We start from the raw sequence: 23,857 nt of genomic DNA, 5'->3' as shown, positions 1-23,857 counted from the left end.
TGCTTGCTCTAGAATGGCAAAACCGTCTATACTATAGTCTGTGTAATTTCTGTAATCGTCTCACGGACACTAGTTTTACCTACTCTTCACTCTTTCTCCTTCTCCGTTGCCAAAGCTTGTTTTTTCCACAACAGAACGTTTCGGGGATATCTTACCTTCGGGATACCTTAACAGCTGAGTAAAAAAAAAAAAAAAAAAAAAAAAAAAAAAAAGAGTGACACTGTTATCTGGCTCAGAGTTGCGAGTCAGGCAACCAGTAACGAGGTACAAAATGTGACCTTGAACCGCCTACAGAAAATACACAGATTATAAGCAGCAGCCTTTCATCATGTCTTCGGTAATTCATCATGTCTTACTTTATGCTGTTATTTTCCCGACAAACATTCAGCAATAATTAATTCTTTTATATAAAGAATACAATTCAATATTATCTAATAGCGCTTGCAACATCAGTCATCAAATTCACATTGACTCCATTAACCTTTTAAAACTCATGCATTTATTACTTATACATTGTGTGATTTATGATTTTAAATAATTTCATTTTTAATCGCTTAACATTTAAAAAATCCTGAGCGAACAAGATTATCGCCAAAGGTGGCTAATTTAGTAGAATATTCAAATTGATAGTTTCTAATGTGAGCATTATGAAACATTTTATACACACCAACATGTTCCATGATGCCTCATGTCACTGTCGTTTCTATTTCGAGCCTCCCTTTGCGCTGAGTAAAAGGTCGTTCGACACTCTTCCAAATCAGTACGGGAATCCAATGAGCACGAACCGTCTGCAAATGAAAAGGAACAATATTAATATTTTTACTCGGATTTTGGTACTGTCATTTTATTCTAAATACGTTCATCTCTAACATCTTTATCTTTTTTATAATCGTGAAGTTAATTTTACTGCTCAGAAAGCTATAAAAATTATTTTCGAAATTATACTTAATATGCATTTTCGACAATAAATCTATATAAATGAAATGTTAAAGTACGTAGCACAGAAATAATACTTATTATTTATTGTCAAAGGGCAACACTCAAATGCAAACGAAATGTCAAACAGGTATTTCAGACAGCTTCATTGAACGTTTTCACAGCTGCATTTATTTTAGAACTTCGTTTAACTAATTAATGAAGCTGTAAAATATTATTAGGAATTTTGGGATGTCGACAAAAAAATTTAATTCAGCATAGAATATGTAAACGAAATCATGATGTTAGAAACAAGCATCAAACAAAGTTTAATCGTACACGAAAATAGGCTTATTGTTGCCAGATGGGTAATCGTGATGAGTTGCTTTTGGAAACTAATATTCATATCTTCCCAAACTATTATCTCACAAAAGTTGCTTTTACATTATCTTAAAATTAAAAAATTGCCCTTTTAATAATATCAATTTCATTTTTGTATATTATATATATATATATTTCAATATTTTTTTGTTCAACGTGAAACAATCTTATTATGAAATTCAATCTCTTTTCTCAAAACAATTTTAAAGAAAACTTCTTTTTTTTGTACGTTATCTCCGAAGAAGTATTTTCGCTTCACTTTTGCTTTTATTTCGTAGTATATACATTTTTGATTCGTATCTCAACAATTTGTAATAGACTGATTCAATTAAATTCGTGTCGTACAATCTTTCAAATAACACATTGGCATTTTAAAAAAATATATTAAATATTAATAGTTTTACTACTTAAAAAGTCAATAATTTGGACTTATTTCAGTTTTTCTAAAAATAGCATACAAGCACACTAGTGTATTATGAATTTCTAGTTAATAGTTTTGAAGTGATCAAAAGAAAAACCATTTTAATTAATTATAAAGATAATGTTTGTAAATAGCAATAAGTATGCTTCACAAATCTTATGTTCTTTTTGTATAGTGGGACTTGAAAAAAATTCTTTTCGTATTTTATAATAGAATTATTAGTTTTTTTTTCTTATTTTATACAAGATCGGTTATGACGGATGAAAAAAAAATATTAATTTGCAATAATCATTTTAATTTTTTTTAAAAAAAATAGAAAGCAAATTTACAAGATCCTATGTCTGTGACATCCTGGGCAGCTAACGGTGCGCTGTTCGGAGATCTTGTGCTGCGCGGGCAGTTCCAAGCTCTCTGCTGCCCTTTCTCCATGAGGTAAGTTCCGAAGAGTCTGCGGTCTGAAGCTGAACAGTCTACCAACACCACTGTGGACACGCAGTCACGGAAGCTTGAAAAAGCTCTGGAAAAGACAACAGAAGTCATTGCTAAGACTGGAGAGAAATGAGCACAGAAATCTGTATATATATATATATATATATATATATATATATATATATATATATATATATATATATATATATATATATATATAACGCTAACGTACGTGACGCAGTAATCTCTCTTATTACTTATTTCGAATGGCAACAATCAAATGCAAACAAATCATCATACAAATTTTAAGCTTTTTCATTGAACATTTTTATAGTTGCATGCACTGAATTCGTCACTTTGCTTAGCTAATTAATAAAAGCCCAAAATGTTTTTAGAAATGTTCTGGAGAGTGTTCACCGCGTCACCGAAAATTCCACTGAATCAGAGGAAGGTATCAAAGAAATCAATAAATAAGTTTCAAATAGGAAGTTAATTAAGCGCAGGAATAGGTTTAATCGTAACCATATCAGAAGTAATCGTAATGACTTGCCTACAGAAATTAATATTCATATTTTCCGAAACAGTTATCTTACAACGACGATCGTCAGTACTTTTAATAATGTTCCATACTTAATCGGTTTTGAAATGTTATGACAGAATTCAAACTCCTTCATCAAAGTACTCAATCGCATGCTTTTGCTAATCATTAACTTCGAATTAAGATTTTCACCTTTTCTTTTATTTCGCTTATATACACATTTTAATTTGCAATAACCTGATTCAACTTAACTCATGTTGAAACTAACTATGGAATTTTTTTTAATGAATCGATTGATTTTTCTACAGTTTTCAAGAACTACAGAACATATTGAGAAAATGATTAGACTAAATTTGGGCAGGAAAAAAAAGTAAATTAGATTTTAATCTATAAAGTTTGTTTTAAAAAGAATTCTACCAAAAATTAGAATTTGAGAAAATAGCATTTAAGCACGTAAAGTTGTACATTAAAATCCAAACGGTTTATAGAGAAAACTGTTTAAAGATTAAAAATATGAAATGAAAAAAAATATATGTTTTCATAAAACATCCATTTTAAGCGTAGTCATTTACCTTAAGCTTTCAAATGAACATTCTTTTTTTATGGCAAGAGCATATTTACACCGAGTTAACCTTGAATCGTTTTATTAAATAACCTTGTTGGTTTAAGTGTTAATGATAATGATTTGAAGTAAAAATCAATCCAATTTGAATACTTTTTAATTCAAATTTGATTTGAATAAATAATATAATATATTTTGCCATAGATTACTGCAGTATTTGCCTAAAAATGTCAATAACAAAAATATTACCTGCAAGAAGTGGTGTCTATGGAGTAACCTCTTGCAGGTAGAAGTCCTTCACATCTTTTCACATCTTCCCTTTGGAAGCAACTCTTCGTGTACCAGTCTGGAAAGGGATAAAATATATGATCGCATTTTCTTTTGGAGAATATAATAAAGAATACAGAAATTTGCATATTGTAACAATTTTTTCCCTTTCATATGCTTATCACTCATTTTATTTATATAAAGAATGCAAACTATCTTACTGATAATCAATTGTTTCACAATTTATAAATTGTTTTCTCTCATAGATTGTAAACTTTTTTTCTCAATCATTATTAAGAGGGTTTATAAATGGTATTATGAGATATCTGTGAGAATTAGATGCTTCGCAGAGCACTTCACTAGGATGCAAAAGGAGACCCATTTTTTTCTTTAAATTTTAATTCAGAATGATGATTTATTCAATGTAAACATATAAATGGCATTATCTTATAAATAAGTCACACCATAGCCGCCGAATATCCTGTATATATATTAGCATTCAATGTAAATATTGTTGAAAAACAAAATATAGGATAAAATTCCTTGTCACTGGCCTTTTAATTTCGACAAGGAAGGTGAGGCATTTATAATACTTTTAATAATATTCTATAAATTCTTCCGAATCAGAGAGAACGAAAAATTTCTAAGCTAACTGATACAATGAGTCGGCCCTTCAATTTGAGATTATTATGATTTGGGCAATGTTTTATTTTCATAATCGAAAGATTGTAAATTCGAGAAATAATTTTCATTATCCCCCCTTTATTACTTCCTTCTGTCCTCGTATACGAAATATAGAGAATGCATTGTAATTGTTAAAAAACTTGTACTCGAGATTTTTATGAACTTTCACATTTTAGACCTCTCCGAGTTCTCACGTCTTTAATATTAGATCTATCTGTTTTTCTATCTGCGACAAAACTCTAAAACACTTTGAGCTAAACAGATATATGGTCTTGACTCAAAATTTATAGATTTCAATCAAATTTTGAGAAAATCCATTCAGAGGAAGTCTGTCAGCGGTTCGATTAAAAATTAAAGCAGTAACTACAAAGCAAAGAGAGCTAGATAGATAAAATTTGGTATATGGCTTTAACATCTGTAGTGCAGACTCTTGTGAAATTGTGACCCATATTCAACTGTGATATGGCGCCATCTATCAGTCTGTATTTTCAGAAACATGTAAACGCGACAACTTAAAAATGCAAGGACCTTAAAAAATATGTCAGATTCGGTATGGGATATTGTGATTACAAATATAGTTCTGCGCCAGATTTTGGTGTAGACAAAAATTCACCTTTATTAGAGAATATAAGAGAAATTTTGTGAGAGACCATTCCGGCTAGTTTATTGTGAAGTCGCAGTCATATCTCCTTAATCATCTGACAGCAGTTTCAAATAAGAAAGTCTGTATTTAGTTACTCTTAAAAATTAATTTGCCGAATTTAGCGAATAAATTGTTAAAAATATCTCTGTAATTAATACCTTTTCACTTTCTCATATATGAAGTTAGAATGAAAATCATAAAACTAAATCTCGGCTTCAAAAGTTTGAGGAATTTTATTGTTTTATACTTTCCTAGATCCGAAAATCTCAGTTCTTGAATTTAGGCCAGTCAGTTACATCAAAATGCTACTGCTGCAGGCGTGAAATGAGGTATATTCTTTTTCTATGAAATTTGCAGATTTTCATAAAACTTTGAACGAAATTTCTCTATGAAAATTTTGTGTGTTTATCCTACTATATCTGTGTAGGAGCGATTGCTGGAAACTGTAAGTAATTAAACAGATAAAATTCAACATTCAGATTTATCATTAGAACTGTAAATTTGTATCAAATTTTGTATTCAAGTGTTAATATTCTGTCGGTTTGCATTTTTTGCGAGGGCGAAATTTAGAAGCTAGGCAGGTACTTAGAACCTTTAGATTGAGACAGGATCACAAGACTGTCGATTTAAAGATTTTATTTTCATAGTAGTCAAACAAATAAGTTTGTAAAAACATAAATTGTATAAATATTGAAATATTGGGATATTATTAACACTTTATCAAACATAATTGTCCCGTTGGAGTGGTGTGGAAGTTTGGAGAAAGGGTACTAGTTCAGATGTCGTCTTCGTCATCCGACCTCGGTACAAAATTACGAGGTATCCGTTCCAAAACCTCGTATCCGCCCTAATGTTGCTTTAAAACGGGACATTAATATAACTAAGCTAAGCCAAGCATAATTAGTCAAATCCTTATTTGTCGCATCATGTTCACTCAGTTATTTAAATATTATTAAATACCGAAACTTAACTTCAATAACATGGCGTATAAATGAGGATGCTGGTGAGTCCTCATAATAACCATTATACCATTTGATAAAAATTGTATTTCGACCAAATTAATAAAATAAAAATGATTAACATAAAATAAATTATTAACATGTTAAAAATATGTTGAAATATGAAAATTAATTGATCAATTTTGATAGAGGGATGCCTTATAATGTGCAATGCCTACAGCGGCAAAATAGCTAAATCCGATTGTAGTTTTGAATATGTGAGTGCAATAAATCAACCAATGGGAATGGTCTCTCAAAAACTTTCTAGCATACTCTCTTATAAAGATGAATTTTTGTCTTAGATGAATTTTTCCGAATCGATTGAAACCAAAATTCCATACAAAACTATAATCGTATCGGTATCACATACTAAATTTAACATATTTAATTTATTGCGTTTACATGCTACTGAAAGTACAGACTGGGAAAAGGTGAACCTCTTGTTGGTTATTTCTCAAAATTTGATAAGTGTCTTTACTATAAATGCACAAATTATGTACACAATCTATGTCACAAATTATGTACAAAATATAAATATCTGTGCACATAATTTTATCCATCTAGTTCTCTCTGTTTTGTAAGTTACCGTGTTTATCTTTAACTGGAACAGCCAGATAGACAGATCTTCTGTGAATATATTTTGTTCAAAATTTAGTAAAAATCTGCAAATTTGGTGTAAAAACCATGTATCAAATTTTATCCGTCTTGCTCAAAGCATTTTTTAGTTATCTTTGTCACAGACGGACAGACTTAATACCAAAAGTGTGTTTTTCGAACGCAGGGAAATCTAAAATTCGAAAATTTGTCAAAATCTCGAGTTTGAATTTTTGACGATAACAATTATTTCTATATGCTTCGTATACAAGAAAGTAGAAGTGTATCGACTTGGACAACACTTAGTTTTCTCCTCTACATTTTGAAGTGCATTATGCACTCAGTGTATGAGAAAGTAGATAGGAATGCATTCCCACCGGTATGGACGCTCCCCCTCACATTCTTTTCGATTGAAATTGACCGAGTTATGAAACTTTGAGTATTACTATCTTACATAGTTTCATAGCTGCCTTGAGGAAGATCAACTAGTCAAGGCTTTTCTTCAATATAGTTGTTGCTTGGTTCACAATAATAAATTTCAAAGATATATTTTTAAAAGCAGAAGAGTGGTAACATCATGAAATTTAATTCTTCATAATATTTTAAACATTTTTCTGCTGGAAGTATATGTCTATCTTACGATTTAAAAATTAGTTGTTTAGTGCCATGATTAGAGAGAAAACCTAAGCTGTTATGTTATTATGTACTTTTAACGTATTTCAGTTAACAGAATTATTTTCTTGATATAGTAAAGAAAACATTAGAGAACAATTTAAAAGACGAAATTTGATTTTGAAACATTTAAACTTACTTGAGAAAATGTTATGAAAGTTCACAGATTTATTAAATAAGCAAAGTTCTGAGGTGTGCGATATAATCATTAAATTGAACTATATAAAGCCAGCAAAACAGCGATTGATAAAATTCAAATCTTTTGAAGTATTCGTTATGTACAGAAAAGGGTCATAAAATTATCTTGTTCGCAATATATCTTTCGATTTATTATAAATATTTGTAAAATAATAGAATAATAATAATAAAGGAGCCCTCACTTCCTTCTGATTCGCAGAAACTTTGCAAATATCTCCACATTTTCATGATGGATTCCCTGTTCTCATCTTGCTCATCTTTATCCAAACACATCGACGTCTGCCATAAAAGACAATCGAAGTTCTTGCGAATGGTCCTGCACAAAAAGGAAATTGTGTTAATTTTAGAGCTAATGAAGCATGTGACTATTTCGCTGTAGTTAGAAATACTTTCTGATATAAAAATGCAAACAGATATATTTGAGTTGTCTCTTAAAAACACAGATATATTGATGAATTTAAGAATCTTTGGAATAAGATTTAAGTGACTGCGTTCTGGATGATATTTTTAATGTTCTAAAATTCCCATATTTTTACATTTTTGCGTAAAATAGATTGGAAGTGGTATGTTTTGGAATCTGATAAAACTAACATGTATCATTTAAAAATCTATATATTTTTTTGTTCAAAATTGGAAAAAATGTGGGATTTTTGGCTAAAGATATATAAAAAGAAAAACCTTCTATTTATCTAGACCCTGAATTAAAACTGTATTTATATCCAATCTTTAAATATGAATGATTCAAATGATACATAACAGGATTCGAATAATAAATAATACGAAATTTTCAATTTTTCCTTATTGTGAAGCATTAAATCAACTGTGGAATATTTTCAAATGAACAGATTATTTATTCTCTAATTCAAAAAATTGGAGAGCATATTGAGAAATTATTATATCAAACATGAACAAAAAATATACATCACATTTTAATTTTAATTTTTTTTGTACCAAAGTTTAGAATTTGTGAAAATCGCATACAAAGATGCGATATAGCATTAAAACACATATTATGCTAATATAAAAATTAGTGTAATTTCCCAACAAATAAACATAAAAGCAATATTCAAACTGGTTTATGAACATGACCTTACAGAAATTAAGAATGTTACATTAAAAAATATTTGATATTTTTGAAAAAAAAAAATCGACTTTTCAGCGTACTACGTTTTACATCTACTTTAAACACTCCCCGGTAAAAACTTTAAAATCCAAAATTTTCTAGCTTTTCAATTACTAAAATGGGAAAAAAATTCCCAGTTCGAATATCTGCATGGGATAACGTAAACAAACTGCTGTTGCTCGGTATAAATCATCCTCAAAATTTATAGGCATTTACTTATAACCACGAATTTTGAATAGAGGAACAATTGTTTATTGCAAAAGGAAAAAAAAAATTCGAAGTCACATCATAAGTCACAAAGAATCTGTGGATTATAAATTCATTAGTCAGTTGGAGAGTTGGATCGAAATGACAAACAGTGACTTTGAACGATGAAAAAAATGGAATATAGATGTCAAAATGGCTGGGCCATCTGAACTATCGTAGGCTATAACCTACGTAGGGAACTTTTTTTTTTTCAAGCTGCAGACGAAACGGTGTCTTGGTGGCAGCCTTTTGCTGCAATGGACAAATTTTTCTGTACTTTCTCAGTAGATTCCAAATATCCCAACATTGTATTAAGACAATGGAAGATAACCTGTTGACATTGAGCTTCAAAGAGATCCTTTATGGAGATTTCAGCAAGACAGTACTTCAATTCACATTACAAACAACACAAAAGTTAGGCTCAATTCTTAAACTATAAAAGTTCTCGAGAAGCCAGCATGTAGCTCAGATCTAAACCAAACAGAGGATCTTTGGGGCATCAAGTATCTCAAAATTTACAGTAATGGAAGACAACATTTTTCTGTAAATGAACTGAAGAGAATCATCGAAAATGAATGTATGGTAAAAAATCAAACCTCAAAGCTATGTAAGATTTAATTTCTTCAATGGGAACTCGTACTTATGAACTGGTCAACAAGAATGGATGCACCATTCCTTAAATCATGTTTAATTTCGTTTCACTTCCTTTTCGTCTGAAGTTTTAAGAAAATACTATTTTTTTTAAAATTTTTTAATAACTTGCAATTTGTTTAATAAAATTTTATTGTTATAATATTGGATGAGCATATGTCGCATATGTCACTGTAACAGTATTAGGAAAATTGATGAAATGTATTTTTATATATGTGTGAATTTGTTTACGATTCAGTGTATACTGAGGATGAGCTGGATTTGCACGTAGCATGGCCTCATAGGTATTGCTGTTGTCTTTATAAAATGTTTTTAAGCAGCTATCCATTCTATATCTACTTAACATCGACTGTAAGAGTAGACCGAATACTTTTCGCAGTATAAGTGATCATATTTATTGCTTTAAATGAAATCATTTCAAATTTATTCTTCATTTCATAACCTGCTATTTTTAGGATTGTAAAATTTTCTCATTTTCATTTTCAAACCCTGTATACATATAACAAAATATTAAAGAACCATCATGATTCGTCTACATACATGCTTATTTTTGCAATGACCCTGTTTTAAGTAAAAATATAAGCAACACTTTTTTTATTTCCGTATTTTTTAGAGAATAGTAATCAATTCACAAGTCGCATGGCTGCAGGTTTCTTATCTCACTGACAAGACCATCAAACTAGTTTCGGTAGTTTCACATTTCTCAAGTAACTTGTATCATGTAATCGAATCACGAATTTCAAATTTGAAACTCTCGATTGTTTATTTTGACCCGAAAATGAATAAAAGGAAATAATTTAGTGAAAATAATTCATTAAATTATCCAATTTGATTTCCACTTCACTGTCTTTTTGCTGGATAGAATGGGAAGTGTTGGTTTTTTCCCTCCGATATGCAGTCAGTTTCTGAAATTATTAGAGAAAATGATCGAGATTACTTTCGAGACGTCTTTCGCTTATTGAATTTTCCTTTGACCGAATGTGACTGAACGGAATAGGTTTTCCTGTCATGCATATTTTACTTATAATAATTTTTATACACAGCAAAAAATCAATGAGAATTTATAATTTTCACTCTGTTATTAAAATTACTCTTTATAAATTTTTTGTTTTTATTTAAAGTTTTGAAAAATTATTGCATAATTCAGTTGCATTCATTATACGTTTGTGTTCAACTTAATAAAACACTTGTTCTATTATTATATATCATTTTAGAAGTTTTAGACAGATTTAATAAAAATATTGCTGAAGGTCAAGGAGGTCGCCACACAATGAGATGTTTGGTTTATTTGGTGCTTGATAGTAACAATTTTTTTTCTGTCAAATACAACCGAAATTAATTTCCATATTATTCAAACCACAGGATCCTGATTTATGCAAAACTTTTTACCATCACAGCAATATGGCACTACACAAATAGATGAGCAAATCAATTAATCAGAGAAAAGTGTAATTACTTAAAGATTTCCACTTCGTATTTTAATTTGGAATCTTTGAAGCATTTAGTTCAATGAATTTACTCTGCTCATTTTTCAAATAGTGAAATTGAATAGACAACTTCTATTAGAGATATGAGTATTCAAAATGTACAAGTTGATGCCGTTATGTAAATTTTCAAATTAATCTGCAATTTATAGCTTCCAAGGAAGTAAAAAACGTTTAACCGTATTCTATAACATTCTATAAAGTGATAATTTGCATTCTATTCTTCATGAAATTGCGAACAAAAATCATTGTTGTATGCGGGACTTACAGAATCCTCTTGTGTTTTAACAGACATCAATCATCATCATTTATAGCAAAAGTCAAAAGTTCAAGCATGTTTACAATCGACTCCCTTTGGTGTCCGTTTTGGGGGTCTGTCGATGCTGCTACATTCAGTGGTGGCGGGTTGGTTGGCTGTACGGAAGAAGAAGGTGTCCGTTTTGGGTCTTAAAAAACGAGTGCTGACGATCCAGCCATTGGCTTCTTTATTTCACAGACTTATAGAGTGTTTCTTAACTTTGTTAGTAAACAAAGCGTTGGTGATTACAACCCACCATTTAAAATGGAGCACTTAATCGTACTGGAAATTAGTATAAGAACGTTTAAACAGCAGCATTTTACGAACAGACAGATAATTAACTGTTCATTTCCTTGCTTCAACAGCATTTTTTATTTTTCTGATTGTAACTCCTAGAATAGCATGCTTAGCAATGACAAAATAAAATCTGTAGTATCAATTATGAATCATTCAATTGCTTTGAGTAGAAATTAATTGCATGGATAATGTCATAATGCAGTTTGTGATGAAAATTGCACCCCCCCCCCGTATAAATAGGATAGTACATAGACCAAATTGGATTACATTTGGGTCTTTTAGTCGAGTTCCAAAAGTTTTACGGCCAACTTGTATATTCTTTAGGCACTAGTATGCTTTGCTATCTTTGATTCAAGATTTATGAAATCAGTAAAGTGGATCTCTTAATATCATTTTATCAATCAGTCCCTGAAAATCTGGTCGATTGCCCGAGTTCATAAACAAATTTTTAAAATGCAGTTCTAATAAATAATGCTAGAGATTTCGTTGTGATGAACATCCACAATGAACTATGGCAAAAAAATAATATGCCAAACATTAATAATATGCTAGACATACAAGGAAAAAACTCCCCACAACTTAGTAACAGCAACGTCATAATGCTTCGGAGTTCCAAGATGTGACTAAGTGGTCACGAGCACCTTCAGATCATAATTTGGAATAGCAATTATAATTTGTAAGTTTAGGGAAAGATTAAAATTAATTGAAATTAGTTTAGACGAGCGCCTAAAGTTCTAACGTCATGAAATTTGGTATAATTATTAAATTGTTATAATACAATTATTAACAGAAAAATAATATTTTGATTATTTATGGGGGAATAGAGAACTTACTTGCACATGCCTTTTATTATGGGGATTGATTTAATTAACTATTTTAGTTAGTTATTTTTGAAAAAATCCGGAAAATTTCACCCAAGTCATCGTAGATATCCAGGGCCAAAACAGTAATATTTTTGAAAATTTTTTAATCTACCAGATTGGCAACGGAGTTAGAGAAGTCTCCTGTTTTTTTATGGACTGAAAATTAACGTAAATATTGGGAGTTGCAGCCCCTAGGTCTCTTCCTAAAACTGGGCACAGCAGGATCATAGGCTGGCAGTTGAAGTAACTCATTGCGAATCTGGGGTAATTTTTCGAAGAGCTTAAGTGATTGTTTTTTAAGTGAATGCATGCAAGTGAAAGCTTAGCATGTGAAAGAAATATTGGATAAAAAAAATCTTGCTACAAGTTGTGAACGGAAAATTAGTTGATCTTCAAAGAATGGTAATAAACTTCAGAGAGAATAGCTTGAAACTTAAAATTATAAGCATACAAGCAAATTCATATAAGTTATAGCAGAATTTGAATTAAGGAGCATAACAAAGACTATAAAATATCTCATGATTACTTTTTAATGGTAAAATTAACATTTCAAGATCATGCTGATCACCGGCAATCCTACCACATCGTTATTGAATAATGACAAATCATTGCCGGCCGTGAGCAATGAAACGGAAAAGGTAATTCTTTCAAGCGAGAGTAGAGAATGCCTTTTGAAATATTCTTGCGTCAATCGTTTTCCGTTCCTTCTATGTGCCAGGCACTTACTATTCTATCCCTCAAAAGTCCGTTCCGCACCACTGAGTCCTCTTGTCGGTGGAAAAAGATACTGTTTCCGATTGAAGCTGCTGTTGCGTAAAATACCACGGAATTATTTTATTGTTAGCCTCCCACGCACTGAAGGGGGAGGGGGGAATGCTCGCTTCAGAGGTGATATAATATGATGCAAAAAGTTTGTATATTAGATATCAATAATAGAAATTCCCCTTAATTTCCTTCCAGGAAAAAGAAAATGGGAATTGCTTAATAGCGCTATTTTCTTATTTGTAAGTGCTGATTGAAAAAAAAAATCCCTCCCCCTCCTATCTTTATTTTAGTGCCGTTAAGAATCAAAACTTATTTCATGTGCAGTAGAATTGCATATTGTTCAATCAGCTCTATCATGGTGGTCATTTCTAAGTATTTTCCAGTTCACCTTCCTGTCTATATATTCCGAGAAAATAAGACTTAAAAGTGTATCTCTTCTGTACAAAAGGAAAAGCAAAAATTTCGCAATCTCTCTGGAAGCAAATATATAAAATATTTTTGCTATTACTTTTAATTTCCTAATTAGGTACAAGCGATTATAAAATGTATACTATTTTTACAATAATAGATTTCCTAATCACTTGTAATACTATTCCGATATAAACTTGTATTTGGGCTGCATGCTGAAATAGAAATGTTCAAAATTAATTTTATCTTTTAAGTAATAATTTAAAAATAACACTCGCCTTTTTTTCTGAGATATTCATAGAATTTTGCACATATGCCGCTTCTTTTTATCGAAAACTATTTTGAAGTGTGTTTTCTTTAAATGTAAAATATGCTATAACGAAGGAATCTGCATAAGAAAATATTATTTAGAATGACGATTGTATGTAGTCTTTAAATAGAGAAACATTAATGCATGCAGCACAGAAATTTCTCTTATTACTCACTGTCGAATGGCAACAGTCAAATGTTAACAAAATATCTTATGAATTACAGACTTCTTCAATGAACGTTTTTACAGCTACAACGCTTTGCTTACAACACTATATAATTACAAGACCTTATATAATTAATGGATGCCCAAATTGTTACTAGACATATTCTGGAAAGTGTTCACTATGTCACCGAAAAGTTCATTCAGAGGACAGAAGATATATAATATAGAAATAAGAAATAGGCTTCAAACAGAAAAGAGTGAAAAATTAGGCTTAAAAATGATAAAATCGAATGAAAAATTAAGCTTAAAAATGAGAAAATCGAGTGAAAAATTAGGCGTAACTGTCGCTAGATGGGTAATCGCAATGATTTACCTACGAAAATAGATGTTCATATCTTCCAAAATAATTATCTTACAAAATTGCTTTGCATTATTTAAAAAAAAAATGATTTTCTTACTGATATGAATCTTATTTCCTCTTAGCTTTAAAAATATTTTTAAATTCAGTTTGATGCACAATTGATACAATACAATGTTTATAAATATTATGATGGAATCCATCTTAATAAACATCCATTGAAACATTCACTTGCGTGCTTTTGCCAATTATTAATTAAAATTTTCTCACTTGCAAGGATCATTGTCCTTGCGCCCATCTATGGCTTCCAAACCTTCACGGCGACATCGTCGCATGGCAGCATCGTCACACTCCTCTTCCTGAGCCAACACACCTGCAAAGAAAAGGAATGAACCTTTAAATGCTTTCTCTCACTTCATGGGAAACCAGAGTCAGATGAAAAGGGATTGTGGAACTTAAGCTCACTCATTAACTAGTTATATATAACTTATATATAAATATAAACTTTATAATACTGCAGCTATTTTAATGCTTGAGCGCAAATAACACTATTTAATGAGTGAGCACAAATGCGACTAAGCTCAAGTGACAGACAACCGATGGAAATTAGTCTAGTTTCATTAGTACATGCTTATGATGAATGTAACTTAACACAATAACTACAAAACGAAGAGAGCTAGTAGATAAAGTTTTTTATATATTGTTTTAAAATCTATAGTATAGACATCTGTAAAATTTTGAACCAAAACCAACAACGGATTGACTGTCTGTCGGTCAGTACATTTAGTACCATGTAAACGCGATAATTCAAAAACACAATGATTTAAATATTTAAAATTCGGTATATGATTTTGTGACTGCAATTTTAGTAGTGTACCAAATTTTGTTTCCAATTGGTTGAGAAAAAACGCATCTCACAAATTCCCCTTTATTAGACAGCATACGAGAAAGTTTTTAGGTGACCACTCTTGCTGGTTCAGTTAAAAGATTGCCAAGTTATAGATTTCAGTTCCACTTTATAAACAATCCAATTTCGAAAAACAAATCTCACGTGAGAAAACAAAACAATAAAGTCTATTCAATTCATGAGTGTTGCTAATATGGCTTTTTTTGTTTATTTCTTCAGGAAATTCACATGGGAATCACATCCTGTAACTTCTGTTGCATTTCTCATCAGAAAGTAAACTGACTTAAGTAGAGTGGCCTTATCTAATATGCATACAAACAATTATTTTTCACTTGTTTTTACATGAAACCTTACATTAGATTCGATTTGCAAACGAAATGGCTGTAGCTGTCGATTGTAAACAACTTAATACTCGTGTAATATTTCCTGCATGAATGAACAGGCGTCCGAGCGTGTAATGGTCACGTGAGGAGAGTTTATTAAAAGAAAGGTGTAAAGCTCAACAGTCTTTTTGTTGGTCGGCACTTATTCGGACATTATGAAAAACAGATAAAGCCAGTGAAGCAGAACATTCTAATTGGCTGTGGCTTTTAAGCCGATGGAATAAAAAAGAACCCAAAACAAAAGGAGACAAATTTTGGATAGAGTTTTCAATCAAGTGTCGAAATAATTTATTTTTTTCTCCAATTTCATACTGGCTTGCGTTTACTAAGTTGTTCTTAAGTAATTGTTCAACTCCTCACGAAAATTGCCTTTATATTCAGTAGTAAATTATGCAAGGAGTATGGAACTGACTTTTTGAATATAATCTGATTTCAGTTCGATGTTTCCTCGTCATTTGCAAAAAACAAAATATTGAAAATACTCTTTGTTCAACTTGAAATATAGAAATTTCTATTTAATCTGATCGATATGCTTATTTCTTTCGAAAATATGACTTAAAAAAATTCCTAGCGGAAAGCAAATAAGGAATAAAAGTTATTTCAATTTATAAATGAAAAAACATAAAAGCTTCACAAATGAATGATATAATTCTGTCTGCAAAGTCCACGCATATTTTCATGATTTTAATTACATGAAAAAAAAATTCTCTTAAAATCTGAGCCCGCAATATAATTTCTAGACTGATCTGAACAATTTTTTGATTGGCGAGCAAGGCGCCAAACTATGTTATCCTTTTTTCAGGTTTTTTTTTGTTTTGTTTTGTTAAATAGTTTGGAAGAAATTGTGCATTCCTTATTTTCGTAAAGACCGCCAAAACTTTTCATTCAATCGCACGTCTGTAATTGTAGCACGTCAAAAATATATTAGATATACATTTTCAAATGTATTTGAAAGACAAATTTCTTTTAGAAAATGTAATAAAGGCGTTCCAAAAAGAGGACGAATATTTGTAATTTGTAAAATAAACTGAGAAAGAATATTATTTACATGAAATTTGTTTTCAATACACAATCACTTTTTAACGTCATCACGGTGATATTAACACATATTATCCATTTAGATTGGACATCTTTATTTTCATTTGGATTCATCTAGCAGTCCATAGGGCACTTTGAAATTTAATAATAATTACATAAAATAATAATTTCTAAGATTTTTCAATAATTTTCTTTTGTCAGTCAACGATTATTCGATGCTCGAGTCTAATTAGTGAAAATATTTTAAAGAGATTAAATAGTAACATTTTAAGGAGATATCGTCAATTAATTGTTTTTAAATGAGGAAATGGCTGATTCGGCTCTATTATCGAAGCAAACACCGTTTTTTAATTTATTTGTTGCATTATTATTTGCAATTGATTCTTTGAATTGTTTTAAATGCAAGGAAATTTAAATTACCAAAACCGCAGATAGTATTATTTACTATTCCAACAGGAAGTGAAATGACACATCAAATAATTATGTTTACATTAATGAAGGTTGCAACGAGAGCCAATTAACTGCAGTTCCTTTCTTTAGATAGCTCTTTCCGGTTATTGTTATATTCTTCTAATCTTTTGGAAAGTAATAGCCAGTTGGTTACTCATTATTATAGTGATAAAAATAGAAAGGAATAATGCGTAAAATTGACATTCCGATTGTCTTTACAATTCTTGCCAACTTTTATTATTAGAAACTATGATTCAAATGAAAGGAGTGAGTATAAAAACTTATGCGTGTTCTTTCTATGCTTTTGAGAAATAGGACGTGATGCACGGCTCCTTAATGGGATACCTACAGAGACGAATGACAAAAGACAACCACAAACCGACCTTGTGTAGAAGTAAAAATACTTATTGACGTGTTCATTAATATGTAGTGCATTTATTAATTACATTAAAAAATACTTCTTATTTAAAAACTAAGTTTCAGTCTTTCTTAAAAACATTTTAAGAATTTCAGAAACATATTTCTTTCTAATTCAAATTAAATACAATCTTATTTAATGAATATTTTTATCTTCCTATTGAAACTCGAGATCAACTAAAAATATGATATTTTTTTTTAATTATTGCATTCATTTGCATCCACTTTGCTACTTCGCTCAGTGAAAAAAACTAAAAATACAGGGTTTCTGATAAAGATCCGACAATCAGAGGATTGCTATTGGGCACCAAAAGGAAGAAAACTACATTAGAACATGGTGTCTGAAAGTATGTTGACAGGGTGTAAATTGCGAAAAATGCATGCACAGTCCACAAGACATTGTAAATACACGTCATGCACATATGTGGTCGATGGATAATTCCCATGCCAGAATATATGGGAAATCTTAACAGAGGATTAGCATCAACAAGTGGGGAGGATTTCTCAGTAATTATTCCTTAGGGTCAAACTTGCTTCCCGAACGCCTGAATGCAGCAACATACTTTGTTTTTCTACAAAACTGCCTCCTCAAAATGCTGTAAAGTGTGCTGGCCGCAGTGCAGTGACGCATCCTTGCGTGTCCGTGCAGTCCTTGCAGAATGGCACCATCTGGATATTTTTTAGTGTCAACGAGTGGAAAGAATCCTCGGTGATAATTCCTTAAGACCAAACTTGCTGTCTGAACATCTGAATACAGCACTGTACCTTATTTCTCTGTAATAGATCCCCCTGAAAATGTTGCAAAGTATGCCAACCTATGTGGATGGCACACTTTGCACATGTGGTTCTTGCATAATTGCATCTCTGAATATTTTTCCAGTGAAGTGCCTAATCACCTCGATGTTATATACACAAGGGGTGGACTGAATGCGTGGGATCCATAGTTCGCCAGATCATAATCTGTATGACTTTTTTCAACGTGGTCACCTTATATCCCTTATGCGGCGCCTGTGGACACAATGGAAGAATGCGGCAGGAATCAAAAGCATACCTGATTTCTTTTTGTAGACTGCGCAGTGACATCAGCGGCCTACACTTCCCTACAGTTCTTTTAATAATTAATCAAATAAGATCATTTTGTTGTTATTATTGTATTTTTATCGTTTCAGTGTGACATCGAAAACCTTCTTGCGTTCTTCGCGATTTTCCCCTTCTCATTGTTATTTGCGACACCTTCTTGATGCCTGCTAACAATCCTCTAAATTTATCGATACGTTAATAGAACATCTTGCATTTGATTGCGTACTTGTATGACTAGAATTAAAAAAATGATTTTTAAAAAATTCTCCAATACGTTCCTGAAATGAGTTTTTTTTTTTTAAATTCTTTCAAATACTTTTAAAAAGTGGTGAATGAGAATTGCTATTATTTACAAGCAATATTGTCTTTGATGCATTGATCGCACTACATGTTATTGTGGAGCATGCTCAAAATATGTAAACTCTACTAATAATACGTGAGAATGTGTGTGCTTGCGTATATTACAGATCATACCGGCTGTTGAAGAGCAAATATGGAATAGATATAAGTGAAATATTAAAAGTGAAAAAGAGTGGACTCTCTCTTTTTTTTTAAAACTTGAATTAGAAATTTAATTAATCAAAAATTTCCAGCGTTTTTGCAACATAATTTCAGGCGATATTATTACACCAATATGACTATTACATCGCTTTATATTTCAAAAAAATATTTATATCCATTTTAGGCATAGAAATAGATATAAATCTTTTTTGATAGAAATAGATATATCTTTTTCTATCTTTTTTCTTGATAGAAATTTAATTGTATTTCCTAAATTCTGACGATTTTTATCATGTGAAAACATGATCTTGTTTTGGTTTAGGGCTTTGAAGCCTCAAAATGCATAGACAGAAAATTGGCGATTTATCGCTTTTGGGGCATAAATTTATCGCTTTTAGGCTTATTAGAAAATGATGAAGAAGCTTGTCACATTTGGTGACTTATCGCCAACAAAAAGTGACAACTTGGTCCGAATGTCTACCATGTTCCCGATTCTCCTGTCTGGCCAATAAAGGGCAGGATCGTAAGAAGTTATCGCCCGAAGAAGAATAGAGAAGGAAATGGGAATTAGCATAACACAGCGAGGGGAGGTATCAAAAGTTATAATATAATATGATTTTTCAAAATTATTTTGTTGCATAATTTTTAATTACAGATTTTACTATCATCCACAAATTCAAATTGTTTCCAATGTTCCATCAGATATTTAATCACGTGATTTCCTACCATTATTGAAAGGCAAAGAAGAATGATTCGGTTTATTACCTGGCATTTTACACGAGAGATATTATACTGAAATTACAGTAATGCAACAGACAATGTATGGTTGATGGATTACCTGTATAGTTGATTAAGATGGATTACCCAAAGTTTTACGTATTTAATGATACTATGATGTTATTGGACTCGACTATATTAGGAACACTCTTTTATACAATAAACAGAACGGTTGTGAAGCTTTTAAAACAACATGGTTTAATGCCTATTTATTAAATCATAAACATAGTTATACATAAAAAAATAATTAAAATTAAATGCAGCATTCCTTGTAGACCCATTGGGTGCCAAAGAAGGCAAGATGGTAATAAGAGCAATAAACACTCAAGCAAATTCAAGAACTTAGCATCCAGAATTTGCATTTATATAGTTAAAAAAAGGTTACTAGATATTTTCTAACGTGAAAATTATTTCTCTCCATTGTAATATTATTTAGCCCACGCAAAAAGAAAAAAAAATGCATCAATTGTTATTTGTTTTTTTTTGACCTGATGTACAAGAGAGTAATAATAAAAATTCCATTTATTCAATTAATTAAATTAAATTAATACTATCCATAATACATAATAATATCCTTAACAATCCATAAATTCGATTAATTAAAAGAACCCACTGCTAAAAAACAAATCTAACTCCTTATTATATCCACATAATGGTTACTCCTTTAAGTATTTCAAGTCACTTCGTTCAATTCAATTGGATTATAATTAATATGAATCCATTGTAATTGAAGGAAAGTAAAAACAAAATCTTTAATTAATAAAACTCTTATAAATAAAAGTGATAATACTAATAATGCTGGATATAAGAAATAATGCATTTAAAAAACATTATCAAACGGAAAGTGTTATCAAAATATTTTAGATTGAAATTATATTTTATTATGAAGCTGCTCTGGAATTATATAGGAATGAACCTCTTAGTTTTGGTCAGATACCATAATAAACAAGCATACGTACACAAAAAGAATGAAAGTTAAAAGCAAGACTCCTATTTTAAAAAGAAAATAACGCTTTCTTCACCAAATTGTATAAACGAAAACAATTGGTCGCAGCAATACATCTAAAACAAAGTATATACATTATAACAATCAGAAAAAGCTTTGAAGTGTTAAGGAGTATAAAACGATAGATTTTTTTTTTTTTTACAAATAGTATTGTGCTATTTAATGTGTTTGTTCTAATGACATCATCAGCGTCCCTGCATATGAAGTTTAAAAAATGCATAGAACATATTATATATTATGTGTGCTAAATTTTCATTGTTGTTCGTCATATTGGTGTTTGCCAATCAATGAATTGTATTTAAAATACTTCTTATTTCTACTACTAGTTAATTATGTATTTTAAATAATACTAACGTTAATTTATTCTCTTTTCAAAAATAATCCAGCAAAACGTTTCAGAAAAGAAATCATTATGCATAGCGTAAAGTTCATTTTAACTATGTTTATTTATCGTTCGATAAAGACCAATTAAAAATAAATAAATCGACGATAGCAAAAAAAAAAAAAAAAAAAAAAAATGTTTTTCATAATAGATGAAAATATACTTTTAATGGTTCGCTATTGTAATAATAAAAATAAATAATCGTTAGCATTATCAATAATAATGTGGAACAGCTGAAAACAAAATTTCAGTTTTTTTTTTTTTTTTTTTTTGCAGACGATCTATCTAAAATAAATTCGCGAATGGTTTATAGAATTATTTTAAACAAAATCTTGGCAAGATGAGTAATTCCGCGCCCAGCTGTTTTCGATATAAAAAACGCGGGAAATAACGATGAACCGCCTGCATGCATCGAACGTGTCAGAAGATAGTTACATGTTGGAAGGTATACTATGAGTTGTTAGAAGTCTTCTTATCTTCTAATTTCTCGTTTTATTACAGCATTATTAGATATTGAAAGAAACTGAAGTTTTGATTACATAATCCGGCTTTAAGTTTTTCAGGTTTACTCTTTTTCAGAAAAATAAAAACAGCTTGCATCTGCAAATATCGTCAGACATGGCATTTTCCATCAAAATAAACCAATTTTTTAATCAATTTATCCATATTTAATCGAAATAAGACCTGTTGAATAAATAAATTCTGAGTTTTCCGCGTAGCATGGAAATTGGAGCTCGATATTTTCTGTATAAAAAAAAAAAAAAAGAGAGAGAGAAAGTGAGAACTTTACCTAATGGATATTTTTTAAATTTATGGATGGTCGAAATTATATGGCGGCATATTTAAAGGAGATTTTCTATAAAGAATCCATATAATTGAAAAAAAATGCTCAAATCGAAAATCATAAACCAAGTCGTTGACTTAAAGAAAAAGGAATAGAAAATTATTTTACAAATTTACAAGTAATTTTTGAAAAATACAAATTAATGGAAAAACAAATTTATAGTTTAGAAAAAAACCAAATAACAAAGATTTAAAAGCCTGCGAGGTATTTCCAGTCATAGGGGGGATATCGCGCAAAGATACTTTTTAGAAAATTGGTTATTTTGTAAAAAAGTAAACTAATTGGACAAAAAAGAATTGCTCGCACTTCGTACTGAATAAGTGCGCTAAAAGAATATTGAAAATTGGTCAGCGTGGAATTCCCCAATTCTCTCTTTTTGCTTTTCATTTTGTTCCTGTACATTTTTTTTTTTTAGTGATACAAGAATGTTTATCTTTCCTGTCAGGAATTTTTTTACTACAGGAAATATATTGTAAAAACATGTATTTTTTCAATTAGCATTATTTGGTTGTGTTGAAAAATTCAATTGATTTGAAACTTAATTTACTTCTGCCGCTACATTTTATTACACATTCCTTTCAATGTCTTCGTTTCCTGATGTTTATTTGTCCGAATTTCATAACAATTTAAAAATAGTAAACTATAAAGAAAATCAGCAATGCGACTGATCATGAAATTTTTCAGTTTATATATATGTGAACATATTTTTAGCAGATTCGTGGCCGAAAAGAAGAAGCTTTTGAAACTTTAAAACTTTGATTTATTTTACGACGGGAGACATATTACGTACAAGGAAGAAGCGACAAGATACGGCAGTCTACCTCGCGGCACAAGAGTAGAAGAACAAAAAAGAACGAAATTTTCCCTTCAATGATTTTTACAATGAGATTTTTACAAGAATTTCTAAGACACGTGTATATTCAGGATAGGGAAATTTAGGTATCTTTAAAAGAATGTGCTAAGTATTAAGGATTTTTATCTCCTCGCTCAGAGCGTGAGAAAATGCCGAATTTACGGTTTTACGGAGCGCGTGTAAAACTATTTAAATAAAAAAAAAGTGGAATTGGATAAGAAAATAAGGGAATATTTTAGCATTAAGTTAATATGGGTTAAATTAAAATAAAAATTTGGAAATTAAATAGTATTTAATTTAGATTAAGAGATATCATTACACTTAAGAGATATCATCACACTTTGAAATATATCATAGATATATTTCCTGGCATATCGATGTAGGAGAGAACAGATAATACTGTGCAGTGGGAAATTTCGCTAGCAGCTATATTCGGCAGTAAAAGATGCGGGAAAAGGTTTTGGACAACCTGTTTGGATGATGGAAAGGTCAGGTGTTAGATTAGGACTCCTCACGTTCTAATTTCTCATTTTTGTCCGAAGTTTTTCAGATATTAAAAAAAATCGATGTTTACTTATAATTTCAGATCTCCAAATTTTAAAGTAATTAATTTAGAAGACCCACACCAGAAATCTTTTATCTAACAGGTAATTTTTTTATAGTTGACTCGAAATTAGATACGGGGTACTAACAAGGGACCTTGGAACCAGACTAAATTAAAAGTGGCCTTTGAAGCTATTTTATAAGGAGGCCGAGAAATCAGAGAAGTAGGAGGATCTTTTAGAATCACTGAATCCATCTTATACTCGACAAATTTCTCAAATCTAATCTTTTGGAAAATTATTTTTGAAGGAAGCCGGCCTTTTCAATTTCCCAAGAACAAGCTCTGAAGATAGACAGACTATTTTAAGGGCATTTAAAAATTGATGTACAATTTTCTGAATCCTAC

At 30.5% G+C, this 23,857-nt stretch overlaps 1 protein-coding gene across 1 annotated transcript in view; it reads right to left on the bottom strand.

The window, feature by feature from the left end:
* LOC129978635 (uncharacterized) overlaps positions 1 to 23,857 on the bottom strand; it is a 28,913-nt gene that overhangs the window by 3,245 nt on the left and 1,811 nt on the right. The window contains exons 2-6 of the mRNA XM_056090651.1: positions 14,541 to 14,643; positions 7,485 to 7,618; positions 3,496 to 3,592; positions 2,047 to 2,234; positions 668 to 788 (exon numbers count right to left, since the gene is read on the bottom strand). Of these exons, the coding sequence (XP_055946626.1) occupies positions 668 to 788; positions 2,047 to 2,234; positions 3,496 to 3,592; positions 7,485 to 7,618; positions 14,541 to 14,643 (643 nt within the window). The remainder of the gene's footprint in view (positions 1 to 667; positions 789 to 2,046; positions 2,235 to 3,495; positions 3,593 to 7,484; positions 7,619 to 14,540; positions 14,644 to 23,857) is intronic.

Source organism: Argiope bruennichi, chromosome 1 (assembly GCF_947563725.1).
Source record: "Argiope bruennichi chromosome 1, qqArgBrue1.1, whole genome shotgun sequence".
In the NCBI taxonomy this organism is placed as follows: domain Eukaryota; kingdom Metazoa; phylum Arthropoda; class Arachnida; order Araneae; family Araneidae; genus Argiope; species Argiope bruennichi.
This window is presented reverse-complemented; position numbering and strand designations above follow the sequence as displayed.